The sequence below is a fragment of the Brachyhypopomus gauderio genome, chromosome 2 (assembly GCF_052324685.1).
Source record: "Brachyhypopomus gauderio isolate BG-103 chromosome 2, BGAUD_0.2, whole genome shotgun sequence".
In the NCBI taxonomy this organism is placed as follows: Eukaryota; Metazoa; Chordata; class Actinopteri; order Gymnotiformes; family Hypopomidae; genus Brachyhypopomus; species Brachyhypopomus gauderio.
In genome coordinates, this window is record NC_135212.1 from 36198994 (window position 1) to 36216876 (window position 17883).

At 44.3% G+C, this 17883-nt stretch overlaps 1 protein-coding gene across 4 annotated transcripts in view; it reads right to left on the minus strand.

The window, feature by feature from the left end:
• Positions 1-8035: 8035 nt before the first annotated feature.
• The window catches only part of ulk3 (unc-51 like kinase 3), a 14266-nt gene continuing 4418 nt past the window's right edge, over positions 8036-17883 (minus strand). The window contains exons 11-18 of one of the 4 annotated variants that reach the window (XR_013126982.1): positions 16008-16048; positions 15226-15328; positions 14819-14883; positions 14638-14730; positions 10472-10512; positions 9093-9140; positions 8829-8892; positions 8036-8137 (exon numbers count right to left, since the gene is read on the minus strand). Coding sequence is in view for 2 of the 4 variants with exons in the window: in XM_076995023.1 (XP_076851138.1) it covers positions 8121-8137; positions 8829-8892; positions 9093-9140; positions 10460-10512; positions 14638-14716; positions 14819-14883; positions 15226-15328; positions 16008-16048 (470 nt within the window). In the remaining 2 variants the exon portion in view is untranslated. Of the gene's footprint in view, positions 8138-8828; positions 8893-9092; positions 9141-10459; positions 10513-14637; positions 14731-14818; positions 14884-15225; positions 15329-16007; positions 16049-17883 lie in introns of all 4 variants that reach the window. The other 3 variants (XR_013126983.1, XM_076995025.1, XM_076995023.1) reach the window with 3 other exon arrangements.

Here is a 17883-nt window from a genome sequence, read left to right on the forward strand (position 1 = left end):
TTCAAAACTACTTAAAGTATAAACGTAATGTAAGGAAAAAAAGCCATTAAGGACAAAAGCTTAGGTCGCACCCCAGGGGTCTATAGTGCACTAGCCCATAGAGGTGTTTTTTTACATCTACACCTGATCTGCAATTTGACAGCACAGATTCCGTGACTGTTTAACATTGACATATGAACGCGACACGCAAAAAGTTATGTCCACTCAATAACTGCCTTTCACCATTTCGTATTGTAGCAGCGAAACACCACGATGGAAGGCAGTTAATACTATAAACCCTTTATTAACTCGCACTTCAGACAGAACCACAGCGCGTTGCCGCAGTATCACCAGTTCATACAAGTGACATCAAGGAAGTATGAAACACTTAGTAATGACGCTTGTTTGTTAAACAATATTCTTTAGTTATCTGATAGTATGTTTAAGCACGAAACAATAATGTGTGCTATATTGTTGGAATATTCGTGGCGAATTAAAAAAGGTAGCGCGAGCTAACCAGTTAACGGACGCTCAACGGTTTTACGAGCTATAGCGGATGACGTCGCTCTTCCACAGAGTACTCCTGTTCACCGTTTATAAAAGTAAGTAGCTTTACTAACTGGCTAACATTTGCTGTCAGTGGCCAACTTTCCCGAAGAACCAGTTTAGAAGCAGTTCCAGGGTTGCCAACTTTTGACGTTTGCTTGGAGTGAGATTTTAACCTGGAGCCGGTGGCGAGTGTATTTTGTTGAGCGGGGGGGGGGGGGTGGCGAACGTAAAATGGACACAGATTCAGTGTTATCCACCTTTTTCCTGGAATCCCAATGGGGGTTGCCATGACGTCTCACTACTTCCGTTCCCCGGTTTCTTAGTTCCGGTCTCGCTAGCGTTTCAGCATCGCTAACCAAAACATTGCTAGTGAGACGAATAAAACTGGCTTTGATACCGATTACGTGCTTCAAGTATGAGCTCAGGCTCGACATGTTCCCTTGTCGGGTGCCATAACAACTCAAAAAATTGAAGTTGTTGTTGGAAAGTATATGCTTTGAACACCAGCAGCTTCGTAAACACTGTCCGCGTCCGGCTCCTTTTGTAGTAACTTGGATATTTTTTTCAACATTACTTAATCACATTTAAAATAATTTTATTAGATGCAGCACAATATAACAAAAAAGATGCCTTAATTGTCAAATTTGATCAAGCCAGTCCAAAGATATTCAAATTTAAATCGTCTGTATTTTTTAATGCAATTAACCTACATCTTGTGATCAAGAAATGTGCGCTAGTTTTACCATGTGGCTAGTGCCCGCCGTGATCATGGTTCATCGGACCAACACGTTGTCTTGGGACCCTTAAAAACTACCTTAAACTGTACAGACTGGGATGAAACGTCAGGAAACAATAAACAAGAATATAATGTAACGGTCCACGTATCTATTAATATCTTTTGAACAGTCCCACAATGTTTTTGAATGGTCCAAATGCGAAGTTAAAATTCAAGCAGGCTCAAAAAGAAACAGGAGCACGAAATGCGAGTTCTTCTAACGGGATGAGAGAAAGTGGACATTCAATTATGTCATATTACCAAAACTCTGGGAAGAACCTCCTACAAACCGATTAAAACAGCGATTTATTTACAGCGCGCTTGCGATCACTGACCTCGCTTATGCCCGGTTCACACTACACGATCTTAGGCTGGTTTTTCAGTCGCTGACTGTTTTTTGTAGATCGCCGACAGAAACTGTGGTCGGAGGCAAATCGGCGATCACTCGTCGCTCGCTCAGTCCTGTAGTGTGAACTGCTGAAAGACGCTCGCCGAGCCATCGCCGACTCATCGCAGACGACCGGCAGATATCTAGCATGTTTAATATCTAGCCCGGTCGGCGACTGAGAGTCTTTGTGAGCCCGCGTCGCCGATCAGTCATGTAGTGTGAAAGCCACAACAACTGAAAGACTTGCGATTACAGCACAACCAGTCATGTAGTGCGAACGGCACAAAAACCTGACGACTGAAAAGTCGTGTGGTGTGAACCTGGCATTAGACAGCGCGACCGGAGAAAAATGTCCGCGGCTCAATCATGATCATGCGGGGATATCCAAGTAACTACGTTTTGCTTTGCATTCCATACCGAAGGGAAGGAGCCTAGCGTGGCTTGCAGTTTTAAAACTGAAATACCATCCGAAGAGGATATATGTTTGCTCGTTTCACTTTGTTGAAAAGAAGCCTACAGAGCTGCATCCTGACCCGGAGCTGTATTTGGGTTACGATAGACCACCCCAAAAGAAGAGACGAATAGTTCGCATGAGCCAAACGGATCTACAAATAGTTATAGTAAAAGTAAAACTACAAACAAACGAGATATTATACATATAATTTATTGTTTTTCAATGTTTCACAACATACGTTCTGCAATGCACGAGTAACCCACTGTCTCCACTACTCCACTCTCCCTCAGCATTACCCACGCCTGATGTTTACCTCAGCTCACGGTCTCACTTGGCTCTACCTCAGCTTTAAAAAAATGAAATCACCATGTTTTTTATACAATACATTTCCTATTTTGTTGCTATAAAGGTAGTTGTATGCCTCTGTGCTTTTATAATTCCGTAGCTCTTCGCCATCTACGCCTTCGGGAAAGACGAAGTAATTGACTATATCAATATCGCTAACTTCAGGCCACAGCTTCATGTTATCAACCCACTCTGAGAGCGTTGAGGGGTGGGGCACTGGTAAAACACAGTCACCACAACTTTTTTTAACGCTCGTACTGTGCAGCCACCTAGTATTATTGGCCGTGTATTTTTAATAAAGCAGCAACGAACGTCCACTTTCTGACTCGCTCATAATGTAAACACTACAACCGGAAACCAACAACCGGATTCAGCTACGAATCATGGGAAAGGTTAAAGTTCAGGAAAATCGTGGATATCGCCGATGGATGTGAGATATCGGAAGTGTGGCGTGAGAGCGTGTGAAAACGGTCAAATGCGTGTGTCTCACGCTCAATGCGTGAGAGTTGGCAACCCTGCAGTTCTTTTATGTTATATTAAAATGTTAATGTTGAAAAATGGGCACATATGCCCATTGAAAATGAATGTACTTGAGTACAAGGGTTGGTTGGTCATCCTGGCTACCAACCTCCTCGTTGGTGTTTAGTTGGGACACTTCACTCAAACTCTCTGCCACGGACATCTTTATACTAAGCTACGTACGTCTGCTACGTCCTCGCTGGAGTGTGATGTGACGTGTGCAGGTGTGATGGATCACGTACAAACCAATAGGGTGTCGGAATATATTCACGCTATTTTCCATGACAACGCTGGGCAGGGCCACCTTGGTTGACTTTGTGTTAGAACTTCCGGTGCTACGGATACGCTGATACCGATTACAAGCAAAACGACAACAAACACAAAATGACTAGCATAATATGTTCAGTTAGAGCAGAGGTGGCCAACCCGTCAGAGACCAAGAGCCACAAGAGACCAAGAGGGGGGTGGCGAGTGTAAATTATTAGCGGGGGGGATGTAAAATGGACACAAATTAAGTATTAAGTAAAAAAAAAAAACAAGCACAAAGTTCGATATAAACACATGGCGTGATATGCTTCAGGACTTTGTCATGTTTGGAGCACACTACGAGCTCTGTTATGTACGCAACTGTTGTTTTCTAGGTAAAAAGTGGATAAACTCTTATCAACACTCGTTGCGGTATGGTTTATTCCAAACGTGTGACAGAAGAACCGCGTCTCACCAACGAGACTCAAAGCACAATCACAATATCACAGACACTTCATGCCGCTAGTCTCCCGTTTTTCACTACGCCGGTTTTAAAAGTATTAGCGGCTCGCTAGGCTTGTAAACAAACCGCGCAGCACGAAGATGTAGCTGTGTGTCGCCCTCAGAGCTGATGAGGTAACCGGGCCACGACACACACCGTTAGTGCAGGTGAGAGTGGACCGGCTGGGGAGACCCATGAAACCAGGCAAAGGGCCGCAGGTTGGCCACTCCTGAGTTAGAGGGTGTCACAATAATTGGAAGAAGAGGAAAACTTGGCTTGACCAACAGTGTTACGAACACAGCTCGAAAAGATCTTAGTGTTGTGCGGCACCTTATAACTTATATCCACCGCCTTCCAAAGAAGAGGACCTGCGTCTAAGGCTGAAGGCGCTACATTTAAAACATCCACCCAAACGTCCATATGTCTGCTCTTATCATTTTGTGGAGGGGAAACCAACACCAGATCATTCTTATCCCGAGAAATGGCTCGGTTATGAAGCTCCGATGAAGCAAACGCGTTGGGTGCTTGTGAGGCTATCAGATAAGTAACTATTTTATAATCAGTGGCCACATCTTTTCCTTGCATTCATTTTGTAATTTTAAGTAATTAAGTAAAGAAGTAAATAGACAAGAATGCCTATTTTATGAAAAAAATCATTAAAATGTAGTAGTGTACACTAATGCAAAAATAGCTGACCGGAAGTTCTAACACAAAGGCGGAAGAAACACACACTTGAAAGTGGGCGTGGCGAAATACGGTGAATACTTCTCATCCAACCACAATCAAATTCACTCTATCCGGATGGCGTGATTAGGATTGGGTTTTTTTTAAACGATGACATGCCGGATTGAAAACAAGTCGAAATGAAATGGCAGTAACGAGGCTATTTTTTAAATGTAAGGAGTAGAAAGTACAGATAATGGTGTAAAAATGTAAGGAGTAGAAGTAAAAAGTCAGCTGAAAAATAATTACTCCAGTAAAGTATAAATAACCAAAATTTCTACTTAAGTAAGGTAACGAAGTATTTGTACTTCGTTACTTGACACCTCTGCTAGTGTGGTGCTAGGACACTGTAGAGTGGTACTGGGACATTAGTAGGGGTGGGCGATATGGGAAAAAAAATATCACGATTTTTTTCATAAAATCACGATTTCGATTTTTTATCACGATCTTCCATTAAAAAAAAAAACAAAAAAAATGGGGCTACAAAGCTTTCTTTTTAAGCAGATTTAAATGAATGATATTGCAATTTTCCATGTGCAAACATTGTAAACAAAAAATGTAAACAACACACGTGACACTGTGTCACGTAGGGCTACGCCCCCTCTCCTAGCTGTCACTCTGGTTTCCCTGTTCCTCGTGTCTGTTCCTCGTGACTGTGGGGCAGTCATGGCCTGGCGGTTAGGGAACTGGTCTTGTGACCGGAGGGTCGTGGGTTCAATTCCCAGACAGGCCATGACTGAGGTGCCCTTGAGCAAGGCACCTAACCCCAGCTGCTCCCCGGGCGCCATGGCTAGGGCTGCCCACCGCTCTGGGCACGTGTGATCCACAGCCCCCTAGTAACCACTAGTGTGTGTGTATGTTCTGACTGCACAGATGGGTTAAAAAGCGGAGGACAAATTTCGATTGGGGTGTAAAAATCACAATTGACAAAATATGGCACATTTCATTTCATTTTGTTCCCTGCTCCTTGAGCCCGCCTTGTTGTGTGTTTCTATGGTTTCCCCACGTCTGCCACGCCCATGTCGTTATTGTCTTCACCTGTTTCCATAGTTGCCAGGTTTGCGGTTTTCACAGCAAATTGGGCTTATTGTCAACTACTTTGGGCTGATGAAGGGCGGGTTTTACACTGACTTTGTGCGGGATATTTTTGTAGGACCTGGCAACCCTGCCTGTTTCTAGTCTAGTTCAATATATTTATAGTCCCCGTGTCTCATATGTCGGTATCGGTTATTTTGTGCTACTTACCTGTTTATTCTCTTGCCTCGTTCGTGCTCTAGTGGATTTAACTGTTTCTGTTTTGTCTTCTCTTTCTCTTTCGTCGTAAGTGCCGTTCAGCCTAGTCTTTGTTTCCCCTGCCTTGTTTTGTTCTTTGTGCCACCATGCCCGTTTATATTTCATGTTCGGACTGCCTACCTGTTATGACCCCTGCCCAGTATTACGACTCTGTCCATTCAATAAATCTCGCTCTCCTCAGCGTTTGTGTCCGCCTCCCTGCTCTGCGTCACGCAGTTCCTTACACTGTTAAAGTGCACTATTGAACTAAATATTTCCCAGCACTTTAAACTTAAAGTTGAATATTTATACATATAGCCGAAATGATTCGATATAATTCGCTTTTTTATCACATTATTTAATGGTGGTTTATTTTCAAAACGCCCAATCTTCACGTCTTCACGTTCTCTCATGTTTCGTGCGGGAATTACAAGAGGCTCGTATTTGTTAACGTAAAGAGAACTGTTCAATCAGACTGATATTTGGTGTGAAACGAAGTAGTTACAATTTCAACCATTTTCAAGTACTTTAGCTTAAATTCCAGCACTTTTCAAACCTGAAACACAAAGCAACTTTAAACTTCGTCAAGTAAATGTTCCTTCCCCTGTTTTGAGGGATGTTTCTTTATACTACCACATATCGTTCGCGCGAGGTGTGGCGGAGTCGCGCGCTATGGTCACTTGTGAGACGGCTGCCCCCGCTGCCCGCATTGTTTCACTTTCGGCATATTACTTGGGATGTCTACGTCTCAAGTGATTGAATAAATGTGTTGTACTGGCATTGGACGTTTTCACGTGTTCTTTGCACACTTTACATATCGCTGTAGTTTGGTCTTGGTTAATGGAAGAAAATCCGAATCAATTCCAGATTACAGAGGTGGATTTCCTCTTCTTTACCAGCTCCTCGGTTTGGCTTTCAGCCGTCGTTGTCCACGCAGTTTTTAGCTTTTACAAACACAACATGGAGGCGTGGAAGACGCACAGTTCGCTGTGATTGGTCAGTCATACGCCCTACGTCTGACGCATCGGTGGGAACCATCATAAAAAAGTCATTGCACTGATTGGCAAAGGCGATCTATACGATTTCTCTAATTTGGTAGATCGCCTGCGATTCTCCACTCGCCATTCACGATTTTATATCGTCATATCGTGCACCCCTAGACACTAGTGTGGTACACTAGTGTAGTGCTAGGACACTAGTGTGGTACTGGGACACTAGTGTGGTGCTAGGACACTGTAGAGTGTGGTACTGGGACACTGTAGAGTGTGGTGCTAGGACACTGTAGAGTGTGGTACTGGGACACTAGTGTGGTACTGGGACACTAGTGTGGTGCTAGGACACTATAGAGTGTGGTACTGGGACACTAGTGTAGTGCTAGGACACTAGATTGTGGTACTGGGACACTAGTGTGGTACTGGGACACGAGTGTGTGGTGCTTGCACACACGCACAGCACAACCAGCTGCAGAAAGATTTGATTCCTTTATTTCCTATGTAGACTTTGTAACATCAAATAAATAAGAACAAAATATACATTTTATAAAAAAGCTTAACAACAGAAAATCTTTTTTCTATGCAGTATTCTGGTGTCTAGACTGCAAAGGTAAACCTAGCTCTCTAGTACCCAAGTCTGCATGGCGTGAGCTGTCGATGTACCATCATAATGAGGCACCCTGTCATTGCTCTGCATTTCTGTACTGGTCTCTGTACATGAGGAAAAAGCAAGAGTTGTACAGCACTGCAGTACCAGAACTGGGAACTGGTGACACACGAGGCAAACAAAAATGACAGTCCCTACGCTTGATGTAGGCGTGGCCTGAAAGTAAACATGAGGTCAGACCAGAGGGGAAGCCACACAGCCCAAGACCCCAGCCCCATTACTGCCACATGGCCTGAGACCCCGCCCTTCATTACCACCACATGGCCCGAGACCCCGCCCTTCATTACCACCACATGGCCTGAGACCCCGCCCTTCATTACCACCACATGGCCTGGGACCCCGCCTCCCATTTCTGCCACACGGCCAGATACCCTACCACCACCACACATTCTGCAGGCAAACCCACAGGTGAGTGGTGTGTATGTATTTATGTGTGTGTATGTGTGTGTGCACAGCTAAAGCGGAGAGAACGTGGGACTGCTAAATCCACACTGTGGGCAGACTGCTCCTACTATTGCAAGACGAGGATGCACTGTGTAGTGTCCGACTCCTGTGGTTGTGAATGCTGTCATGTGGGGACCAATCAGATTCCAGATTGTTGTTTGTTTTTTTTTTCTTTCAAAGCCAAAGCGCAGGTGTCGCCCTCCAGTCTGGTCACATGACCTTGCAGTATGAGTCCGAGGGTTGCAGTGATGAGAGGCAGACGTGGTTACTGTAGACAACATGCTGCATGACAGGAAGAGAACAGCAGAGTTATAGGTCCTGGTGTTCTGTGCAGTGTTTCCGTGATGTTTGCCTCAGCGCAGAGACTCGAGGCAAAATATTCTCAGCCCCACCAGCAGAAAAGCCTGGACACCAGGCACATTTATGTCTCCTGTTGTCTCACAGACATACCAGGCATGTTTACATCTCCTGTTGTTTCACAGACACCTTTATGTCTTCTGTTGTCTCACAGACACACCAGGCACATTGGTCTCCTGATGTCTGGCAGATATACCAGGCACGTTTACATGTCCTGTTGTCTCACAGATACACCAGGCACATGTACATCTCCTGTTGTCTCAGACACACCAGGCACATTTGTCTCCTGATGTCTGGCAGATACACCAGGCACATTTACGTCTCCTGTTGTCTCATAGACACACCAGGAACATTTACACCTCCTGTTGTCTCAGATACACCAGGCACGTTTACGTCTCCTGCTGTCTCACAGACACACCTGGCATGTTTACATCTCCTGTTGTTTCGCAGACACACCAGGCACATTTACATCTCCTAATGTCTCGCAGACACACCAGGCCTCCATAGGTCTGAAGACCTCCATACCACTCCCTCCCTCCCTCCCTCCATCACACACACTGATGTCATGTCATTCCAAAGTTTTCTTCTCTCAAAAAATATGGTGTCCCACACTTACATGTCCTCACAGATTCAGAGACAGGGTCTTTGTCCAAGGAGACATCTCTCTGGGCTTCCCGCATCTACACACACACACACACACACCCCCCAGTGGTTTAGATAAGGAGACATAACTTCCATAACAGGTTGCATAAGAAAACTAGAAAAAAAGAAAGATTAAGATTAGCTTTAAAAATTAAGATTAGCATTAAAGATTAAAGACAACCAGAGGCATCATATGGACCGGCGGACGCTGTCCCAATGTGGAAAACAGTGATTTTACCTTAATCTGTTCCTTTAGATATTCAGCTCTACTCATCAAACTCTTAATCTGGAAAAGCAAATTAAGACATGGCTGATGAAACAATAGTTAATAATAATAAATCATGTTTATGTTGTATCTGGAGGCATACTCATGTGAGTGTGTCATGAATCTGAGACAACCCAAAACAGATTTCCTGCAGTTATATAGCACCTGGAAAAATCAAATCAAACCCTGACCTCTGACCTTAATAAAGCCTCAGGCCTAAACCACTCGTCTCTCCCATGTCGACCCCCAGGGTTTTATACGCTGATTCTGATTAACACGCCCAGTTTCATTAATGGGAAACATAATAAATATGGAGGTTTGCTGTGAGCTACAGACATAACAGCGGAGGACATTTGAAGGTCTCGAGGGACATAACCAGTGACTCAAAAACAGACGTTACAGGATAATATGGACACGCAGGAACTCTTCATAAAGAAAGATGACATCTGAAAGATTACATCTTTCACATAACATTAAGTCACATATTCTTGATGTTACACAGTCTCGAGCATTTACATTTATATTTACTTTCATTTATATCTATTGGCTGTGAGCACCATGTTAACCTTCATATTTTTTCAGATGTGTGTTCCTGCATATATCCCATCAGCGTGAAGCTCACTGGCCACTTGGACTGCAGTTTGGACTACAGAAAAACTCGCTTCTCAGTGGCTGACCAAAGACAGCTGTGTAAGTGGCTATGGAGAAGAGTGTCTGATAGACAACCACGTCGTGGTTGTAGCACTAAGAGGAAAACCAAAGCTGGAAAGAACAATAATCACATGTGGTTCACACTCACAAACCAGGTCATGACAGCAGTGAACACACACACACACACACACACACATAGCTTATGGTTAACTCAGCCACATGTGAATTTATTTCAGGGCTCATAAAACTTCAAATGAGAATACTGTTAAAAGCACACTTTCATCTCCAACCCCCCCCCCCCCCCTTCTCTTTCTGTCTTTCTCTCTTTCTCTCTACTTAAAACACTTCTGGATAGAACAGAATAATGTGTCTTGACTCAGGCACAAATCAACCAAAGAGAGTTTGAAGCTTGGAAGGATTCAGCCTCTTAACCTTAACAGTAGAGTTCACGTCAACTGTGATATTACAAAAACACTAAAACCCCAAATGTTCTGGTATTGAGGCCAAATGGGCTTGCGGTTCTTGTCACCACATAGGGGACAAGAGTTCAGCACAGCTCAGGGTGCACGGGAGTGTTCAGAAGTGTGCAGGAGTGTACAGCTATGCATCAGAGGTGTGCAGCACAGCAGACTGGCACTAAACACTGCTCATACATGAGCACTCGCACGTGAGACCAATAGCACACACACCTCCTCACTCACCTCACTGTGGAGCAGCTCTCTCCTGCGGCCTTGTGACTCTGCTGCACGCAGGAGAAACAGGACAGGGAGAGAGAGGAGGAGAGAGGAGATAAAGAGAGAGGAGAGAGAGAAATGAGAATCAGTTCTACTGGCCAAGTAAGACACATATGCAACACAACACATACACAACGCACCATGTAAACACAAACCCAAAGTGTGGTACTAAAGACACACATGCACAAAACATCACAAAAAACTCAGCCTACATTGTTGTTCAGAGTGACCATAGTCGTGCACATTTTGACACTGATATTTCCTTTCATGAGTAGCTCTAGTTCCAGTTACACACAAGTTTTTATGAGGACAGAATCTTTTTCTGGGTTACAAAGGTAATGGTTAAAAAAGGCATTACAAATCTGGAGAGAACTTGTCAAAGATGTTTAAAAGAAAGGTTTGACCTCCTTCATTCTGAACCAATCAGAATGCACTGTGACCAGAAGGTGTGATGTCCTTCATTTTGAGCCAATCAGAATGCCATGTGAACTGCAGGGGTGACCTTCATTCTGATCCAATTAGAACATGCCATGAACTGCGGGTGTGACCTCCTTCATTATGAACCAATCAGGATGCCCCGTCTACTGCAGCTGTTGTGGAAGTGACTGTTTACTGCTGTGTAAGGACCAGTGGTGGAGCCAAAGGGGGGGCAGGGGTGGCAATTGCCACCCCCAACAGAACCCTTGCCACCCCACTGGAAATGGTAATTTTAAGAAAAAATATTTGTTTTCTTTCGTTCATCATTTGTATATGGACCCTTCTGATAAAGTCTTGGTCCCCCTTTGGCCACCCCTTGAAAAAAAGTCTAGCTCCACCACTGGTGAGCAGTGATGGCATAGTTACCTTGAAAAAGTAATCTGATTACTGATTACTCCTTTTAAAAGTAACTACGTTAGATTACAAGTTACTTTAGTAGTTACATTCAGCAGCAAAATTAATTTTTCCAATACTCACTTTATTGGAAGTGCATTTTTAACAGTAACAATGTATTGAAGCAGGTTCGGTAACCGAGGCAGAAACTGCTTAATCCAAAAATCTCGAGGAGGGAAACTTTATTGATAACGCAACCCTGGCGCGCGCAGGCTCCGCCCCCAGTGTCACTTAAAGGGCTAAGACACCTTGAGTGGCCAAGTGCCTGTCCGTTAGGGAATTCGCCATGAGGAGTAGTAGTCGCTACAGTATCTCCTGACATTACGTTTGTGTAGCAGCACGGTATTATTTGTAAATTTATTTGTAAACGTAATACAAGCGAACTGTTCAGTCAGACAGCTACTTGTTGTGAAACTAAATACCATTACAATTTCAAGCATTTTAAAGTAGGCTACGTTAGTCAAAATTCCAGCACTTTTCAAACCTGGAACACAAAGCAACATTAAAATCGTCAGGTAAATGTTCCTTCCCCTGTTTTTGAGGCGTGTTTCTTTATACTACCACATATCGTTATGGGAGGACACTGCAAAAAATGACTTGTAAAATGTGCTCGCGCTCTCACAGGGTCGCGCGCAGCGTGCAGAGTCGAGTGCTACGGTCAGACGCAAAAGTAAAACTGATCGTTGATCAAATTACTGATCGTTGCAGAAGAAAGCAAAAATATATATTTTACTAGGGAAAATAAAAGTAGTAATGCACAGTTACGTGGATAAGTAACTTTAATCTGATTACTGGACTGGAAATAGTAGCGCGTTATATTACTCATTACCGAAAAAAGTGGTAAGATTAGAGTAATGCGTTACTAAGTAACTGCTGGTGAGGACTACAGATGACCGGGTGGAGGCCCGGTGCTCCGTCACTGCTACATGCTCTTTGCTGTTCACATTTGGCCATTCTTCATGACCTCGTTTAATCTGTTTGAACTGCACAAGAGACGACAGTCATTATGTCACAGAGCCATATTTGACAATATTGAGAAAAACTTCTGTATGTTTGGCACCGTTCATACAAAAAAATGTTAATAGCACTAGATGTAAAAGAAAATCCTGTTTAATTTCCAGGCCTTTCCTGTTCTGTTGTCATAACTAGAAATTGTGTTGGTCACATGACCCACAGTGCAAACATAATTGCCTTCCAGCTGCTACTGTGGTTAGCGATGGTACGGAAGGTTCTAGGAAGTTCCCATCTTAACGTGGCAGTGCTAGCTAACTCCTGCTGACACCCATTTACTATGAGCAGTGTTCCTCCACTATGCGCAGTGTTCCTGAGTGAGGTTCTGCTTTGCTCATGCTGTAACGATGTGGGGGTGGGCGCCCCTGTGGGTGCCCCTCCCCCAGGCTTCTCCATCCCTGGGGTCGCTGGCCTGAGTGTAGCCCACTTCAGGAGATAACAGCTCTCAAATACTTAATAGCAGCGGGAGAGGAGGAGAGTGTCTGAATGGGATCCAGATGGCGTAGGAAGTGAACCACACACACATTTAGCAGACGGCATTTAGCAGACGCTCTTATCCAGAGCAACTTACAAAGTGTTTTGCATCCGATCACATAATTTATCCTAGGAAATAGTACGGATAGGCCAGAATTCAATATACCATTGAGTCAGACTACTACTAAACTACAGGAGTCAATGTCATTACCTAGTGTTTTGCAAGTTAAACGTTTGCCAAGAAGCACAAATAACCATAGACAGACATACAATTTAAAGAACAATGGCAAGTGGTATCGGCTGAGTTAGTGCTCTGGTAAGAACTCAACAAACAGGTGGGTCTTCAGTCTACGCTTGAAGATAGCAATAGACTCTGCAGTCTTAGCAGCTAATGGAAGATCGTTCCACCATCTTGGAGCCAGGACGGAGAATAATCTGGAGCTTTGTCTTCCATGAGACTTTAAGCATGGAGTTTCGAGTCGAGCCAAGCTTGAGGTTCTGAGTGTTCGCTGTACGGATCGGCTTTTGACCATGGACATCATGTAGGGAGGGGCCAGTCCATTTTTAGCTTTGTAAGCAAGCATCAAGTTTTTATATCTGATGCGTGCCGCTACTGGAAGCCAGTGAAGAGAGCGTAGCAGAGGAGTCACATGTGAGAACTTGGGGAGATTAAAGACCAGTCGTGCTGTAGCATTCTGAATTAGTTGTAGAGGTCTGAAGACCCGTAGAGGAAGACCTGCAAGTAGGGACTTGCAGTAGTCCAGTCCAAAATCCTCTGCCCACCCCACCACTTAAGCACATCTGGCTTCCCTCTCTTTAACTCTCTCCTCACCTCTTTCTACATCTCCCTCTTGAACTCTATCCCTCTCCCCATCTCTTTCTCTCTCCTATGTCTTACTCCTTTGGCCTTGAAAAGCTCTTTTTGGTTTTGGACTCTCTCCTCTACCTGCTAGCCTCTCACTCTTTCCTTTCTTTTTCCACCTTCATTATTTCCTTCCCCTTTCTTCTCACTTCTCCTGCAGGCATGACAACATGAACCTGGCCTCAGACACTATAGCTGTGCCTCCCAGTATGCCTCTTCCAACCCTAACCCTAACTCTAACCACCAACTCTAAACATAATACCTATCCCTAACCCCAAAATCTATCCCCAACCCTACACCTAACCCCAACTACTAACTCCAACCCTAACCCTACACCTAACCCCAACTACTAACTCCAACCCTAACCCTACACCTAACCCCAACTACTAACTCCAACCCTAACCCTACACCTAACCACTAACTCTAACCCTAACCCTACACCTAACCCACACCACTAACTCCAACCCTAACCCTACACCTAACCCCAACTACTAACTCCAACCCTAACCTTACACCTAACCCCAACTACTAACTCCAACCCTAACCTTACACCTAACCCCAACTACTAACTCCAACCCCAACCCCTGCTCCCTGTCCAGTCCAGTCTGAGAGAGTCTAGACCCCCCATACTCAAATAGTGGCCCGCGTGCTATCTATTTCTGGCCCGCGAGCTGTTTTGAAGTTGTTTTTTTTTTTTAAAGGAATCTTTTTTTCCAATCGCGCTATCCGCTCTTATTTTGAACCGCGCACACCCCCCCAACCCCCCCCCCCCGTAGCCGGCCTCTTCAGTGATTGAAAAAATAAAATGTGGCCTGTCATCATTTCTATTTGAGTACCCCTGGTCTAGACCCTCAAACCGTTCTAGTTAGATGCTTCTTTGCAGGCTGATAGGTGTAAAGAAAGAAGCTCTTCTTACCAGCCAAGGCCAACAGCATCTCTCCGAGACTCTGCTGATACAAATCCAGCGTGTCGTAGTCTTCCATTCCGCCCGCTTCCTGTGGGAAATCAGCTATCAGAACTTCAGTGTACATAAGAGTCAATGAAGGGTAGCAACAAGGAGTTTGGACAAACCGATATTACTATTCACACCCCGTTACCTTGGCCACAGCGGCTGCGGCTAAATCCAGAGCGGTGAGTAAACGAGGCTGGTCCCTGCACATTTCTACGAGGGAGAAACGTATAAGAACAGAGTCAGACGGACTGGAGACCTCTAGAATGTGCAGTGGCCTTCAACAGTGTTGGAAGCACCAAGACTCAGAAAGGGCACAAAATGTCAAGTGTGCAGTCATTACATATTCAGCTACAGTTCCACCACTGTGGTGGAAAACCTCTCTCTACTGAAACACCACATGTTGACTTGGATTCGGTTTTAAACGGACTCACTGATCCAGCATCCTCCAGCAAGCTACTCAGAGCTTTGGGTTTGCTGGACGCTGGGTCTCAGTGTTAGTGATGTTACAGCCCATGAGAGATGGCATGCTAGGTCTTGAGAGATGCTGTATACCCCTTAATATGTCCCTGGATGACTTGGCGTTCTCAAAGCTGATTCTGTTGTCTGAAGCCACCAGAGCTTTCAGTTCTTCAGCTCGAGACACATACTGGTTGACCTGGAAGAGGTTTCAAATATTGCATTAGTGATTAGCTGACCTGTACACTCCACATTCCCAACCTCCATTAACCAGAACAATAAATGTTATTATATTTCAAATAGGAACCCAGTTAACTTTCTTTTTTCCCCCCAGAAGTCTTAACTGACCAAGCCAGTGATGGTACTTTTCCACTAACATGGTGCCAGTGCCAAAATTTCTAAACCACTCCATGCTTTTCCACTGAAAAGAAAAAAAGTTCTCAGCTGCAAAATCAATGGTGATCAGGCTCCATAAACATGCTGGTCTGGAACCAATCAACCCACAAGGCAAACAGCCAAAGGGCCTGTGTCACACAAAGTTGTTTAACTGCCATTTTCCAAAAATTCACTATTTCGATGTATTTCATTTCATCTGGCATTATTTAATATTGCCAATAAACATATGCTTAATACGTGTACACATTCAGAACACACAAGTAAACAAAGCACTTGTCTTGCATGTAATCACTGTCTATGACAATCCTTGATGCCAAGATTAGCCCCCCCATCATCCCAGCATGCTCTCAAAACAAATTGAGCACCGGATCACCAGAGCACTGGATCACCAGAGCACCGGATCACCAGAGCACCGGATCACCAGAGCACTGATCTTAGTGAGGACTAGAGTGCCACTCGTACAGCTGGAACTTCTCACTCACCTTCTGTCTCAGAGCCTCTTTTCTCTGCCTGTCTGTTTCATCTGAGGAGAAGAAGATTGATCTCCATCAATTAAAAAGAACAGCCTAATTAACCTCCATCAGTCAAAAAAAGAACAGCCACATTAATCCCCATCAATTAAAAAAGAACAGCCGGATTAATCTGCACCAGTTAAAATGATCTTCTGGATCAGGTCTCAAATTCACCCAAGATGCTTGAACACCATTGAGGTGTTTTGCTGGAGCACGAAAAGGTTATGATGTCTCATATTTTCATGCCATACTACTTTGTCAGTCTTGTAGAAAAAATACACTTGGCCAATTAAATAAGATTTCTTAAAATAAACTAAATGTTTTTTGGAGCTGGAGGCAGGGGGCAGGTATCCGGCCCCACTCGGTGACGCCCACAGCTGAGCGTGGACTAGTGTGCAGTCGTTCACATTATGAAACCATCCTCGCCGGGTTGGGATCCACCTGGCCTTCCTGGGGTCTCAAACACACACTCTGGTCCCACATGCTTCCTGAAATATTATATCTTGGTCAGGATAAAACAGGAGATGTTATTTGCCCACCAGGTGACAGCAGGTCAGTGTAGTGCGGTACTAATATTCTCCCAAATGGTTTATAAGGTCAGATCCATTAATGTGCCTGACTGCCGCTGGCCTTTTGCTCATTAAAACGGGGGGAAAAAAGACTGAAAAATAGAGAAACATGATAGGACGTCTTGGCTTTAAACAGCAGGGAAGTTTAGAATGCTGCTCTATGGAAGTGAGGTGGTCGCTGTTGTGGGTGTGTGTGTGTTTATGGTGTATGATTGGGAGCACATTACAGGCAGGTGTGTGTGTGTGTGAGTGAGATTGGTAGCACATTATAGGTGTGTGTATGTGTGTGTGTGTGTGTGTGATTGGGACATACCTGTCAAGTTTTGTATTTAAAAATACGGGACATTTCCCGTATATGACGTCATCGCCTAATTTGCATAATGAGTTATTTGCATATAGCCGCAATCGAGGCTGTAGGAGAAACGAAAACATCTTTGGAGTGGCAAAAAGTGAAGAAAAAACACCCAATATGTGTTTTAAACTACAAATGAATAAAAAAATTAAAAATTTCTAGTGGTATTTCTAGCTACAAATGGAGACATCTCCTGGGCATATTTCTGTGCCTTTAGCCCGCGTTTGTGCTTGGCAGATTGTTCGTGCTGACGGACATCGTTCCTTCCCCCATGAGAGACACTAAAATCACAGCTACATATCTCTGTACATATCTCTGACATATGTCAAGGTACTTACACGTACGCTTAGCTTTTTAGGCAGGACTGCCTTCTCTCGTTAAATCCATCTCTGATTTGTTGTTCCAAGTGTGCTCCCACTGTCGACACTAAACCCGCGAGTTTTAATTTATATATATATTTTAAGCATTCATGTGCCGCGCCAAACAGATTCTGTCACTAGCCTCGCGAGAATTGCCACCTGCAGTAGTCTGGGTAGCAGTTCTCGCGAGGCTAGTGACAGAATTCTGTTTGGAGCGGCACATGAATGCTTTAAAAAAATAAATATTGAAAACTGAAAATACGGGACAAATATGGGAAAATAAAAATACGGGACGACGCCGGGACAGAGCGGTAAAATACGGGACTGTCCAGGCCAAAACGGGACACTTGACAGGTATGGATTGGGAGCACATTACCGGCAGGTGTGTGTGTGTGTGTGTGTGTGTGTGTGTGTGTGTGTGTTTGGTAGCCCATTACAGGCAGGTGTGTGTGTGTGTGTGTTTGGTAGCCCATTACAGGCAGGTGTGTGTGTGTCTTTGGTAGCCCATTACAGGCAGGTGTGTGTGTGTGTCTTTGGTAGCCCATTACAGGCAGGTGTGTGTGTGT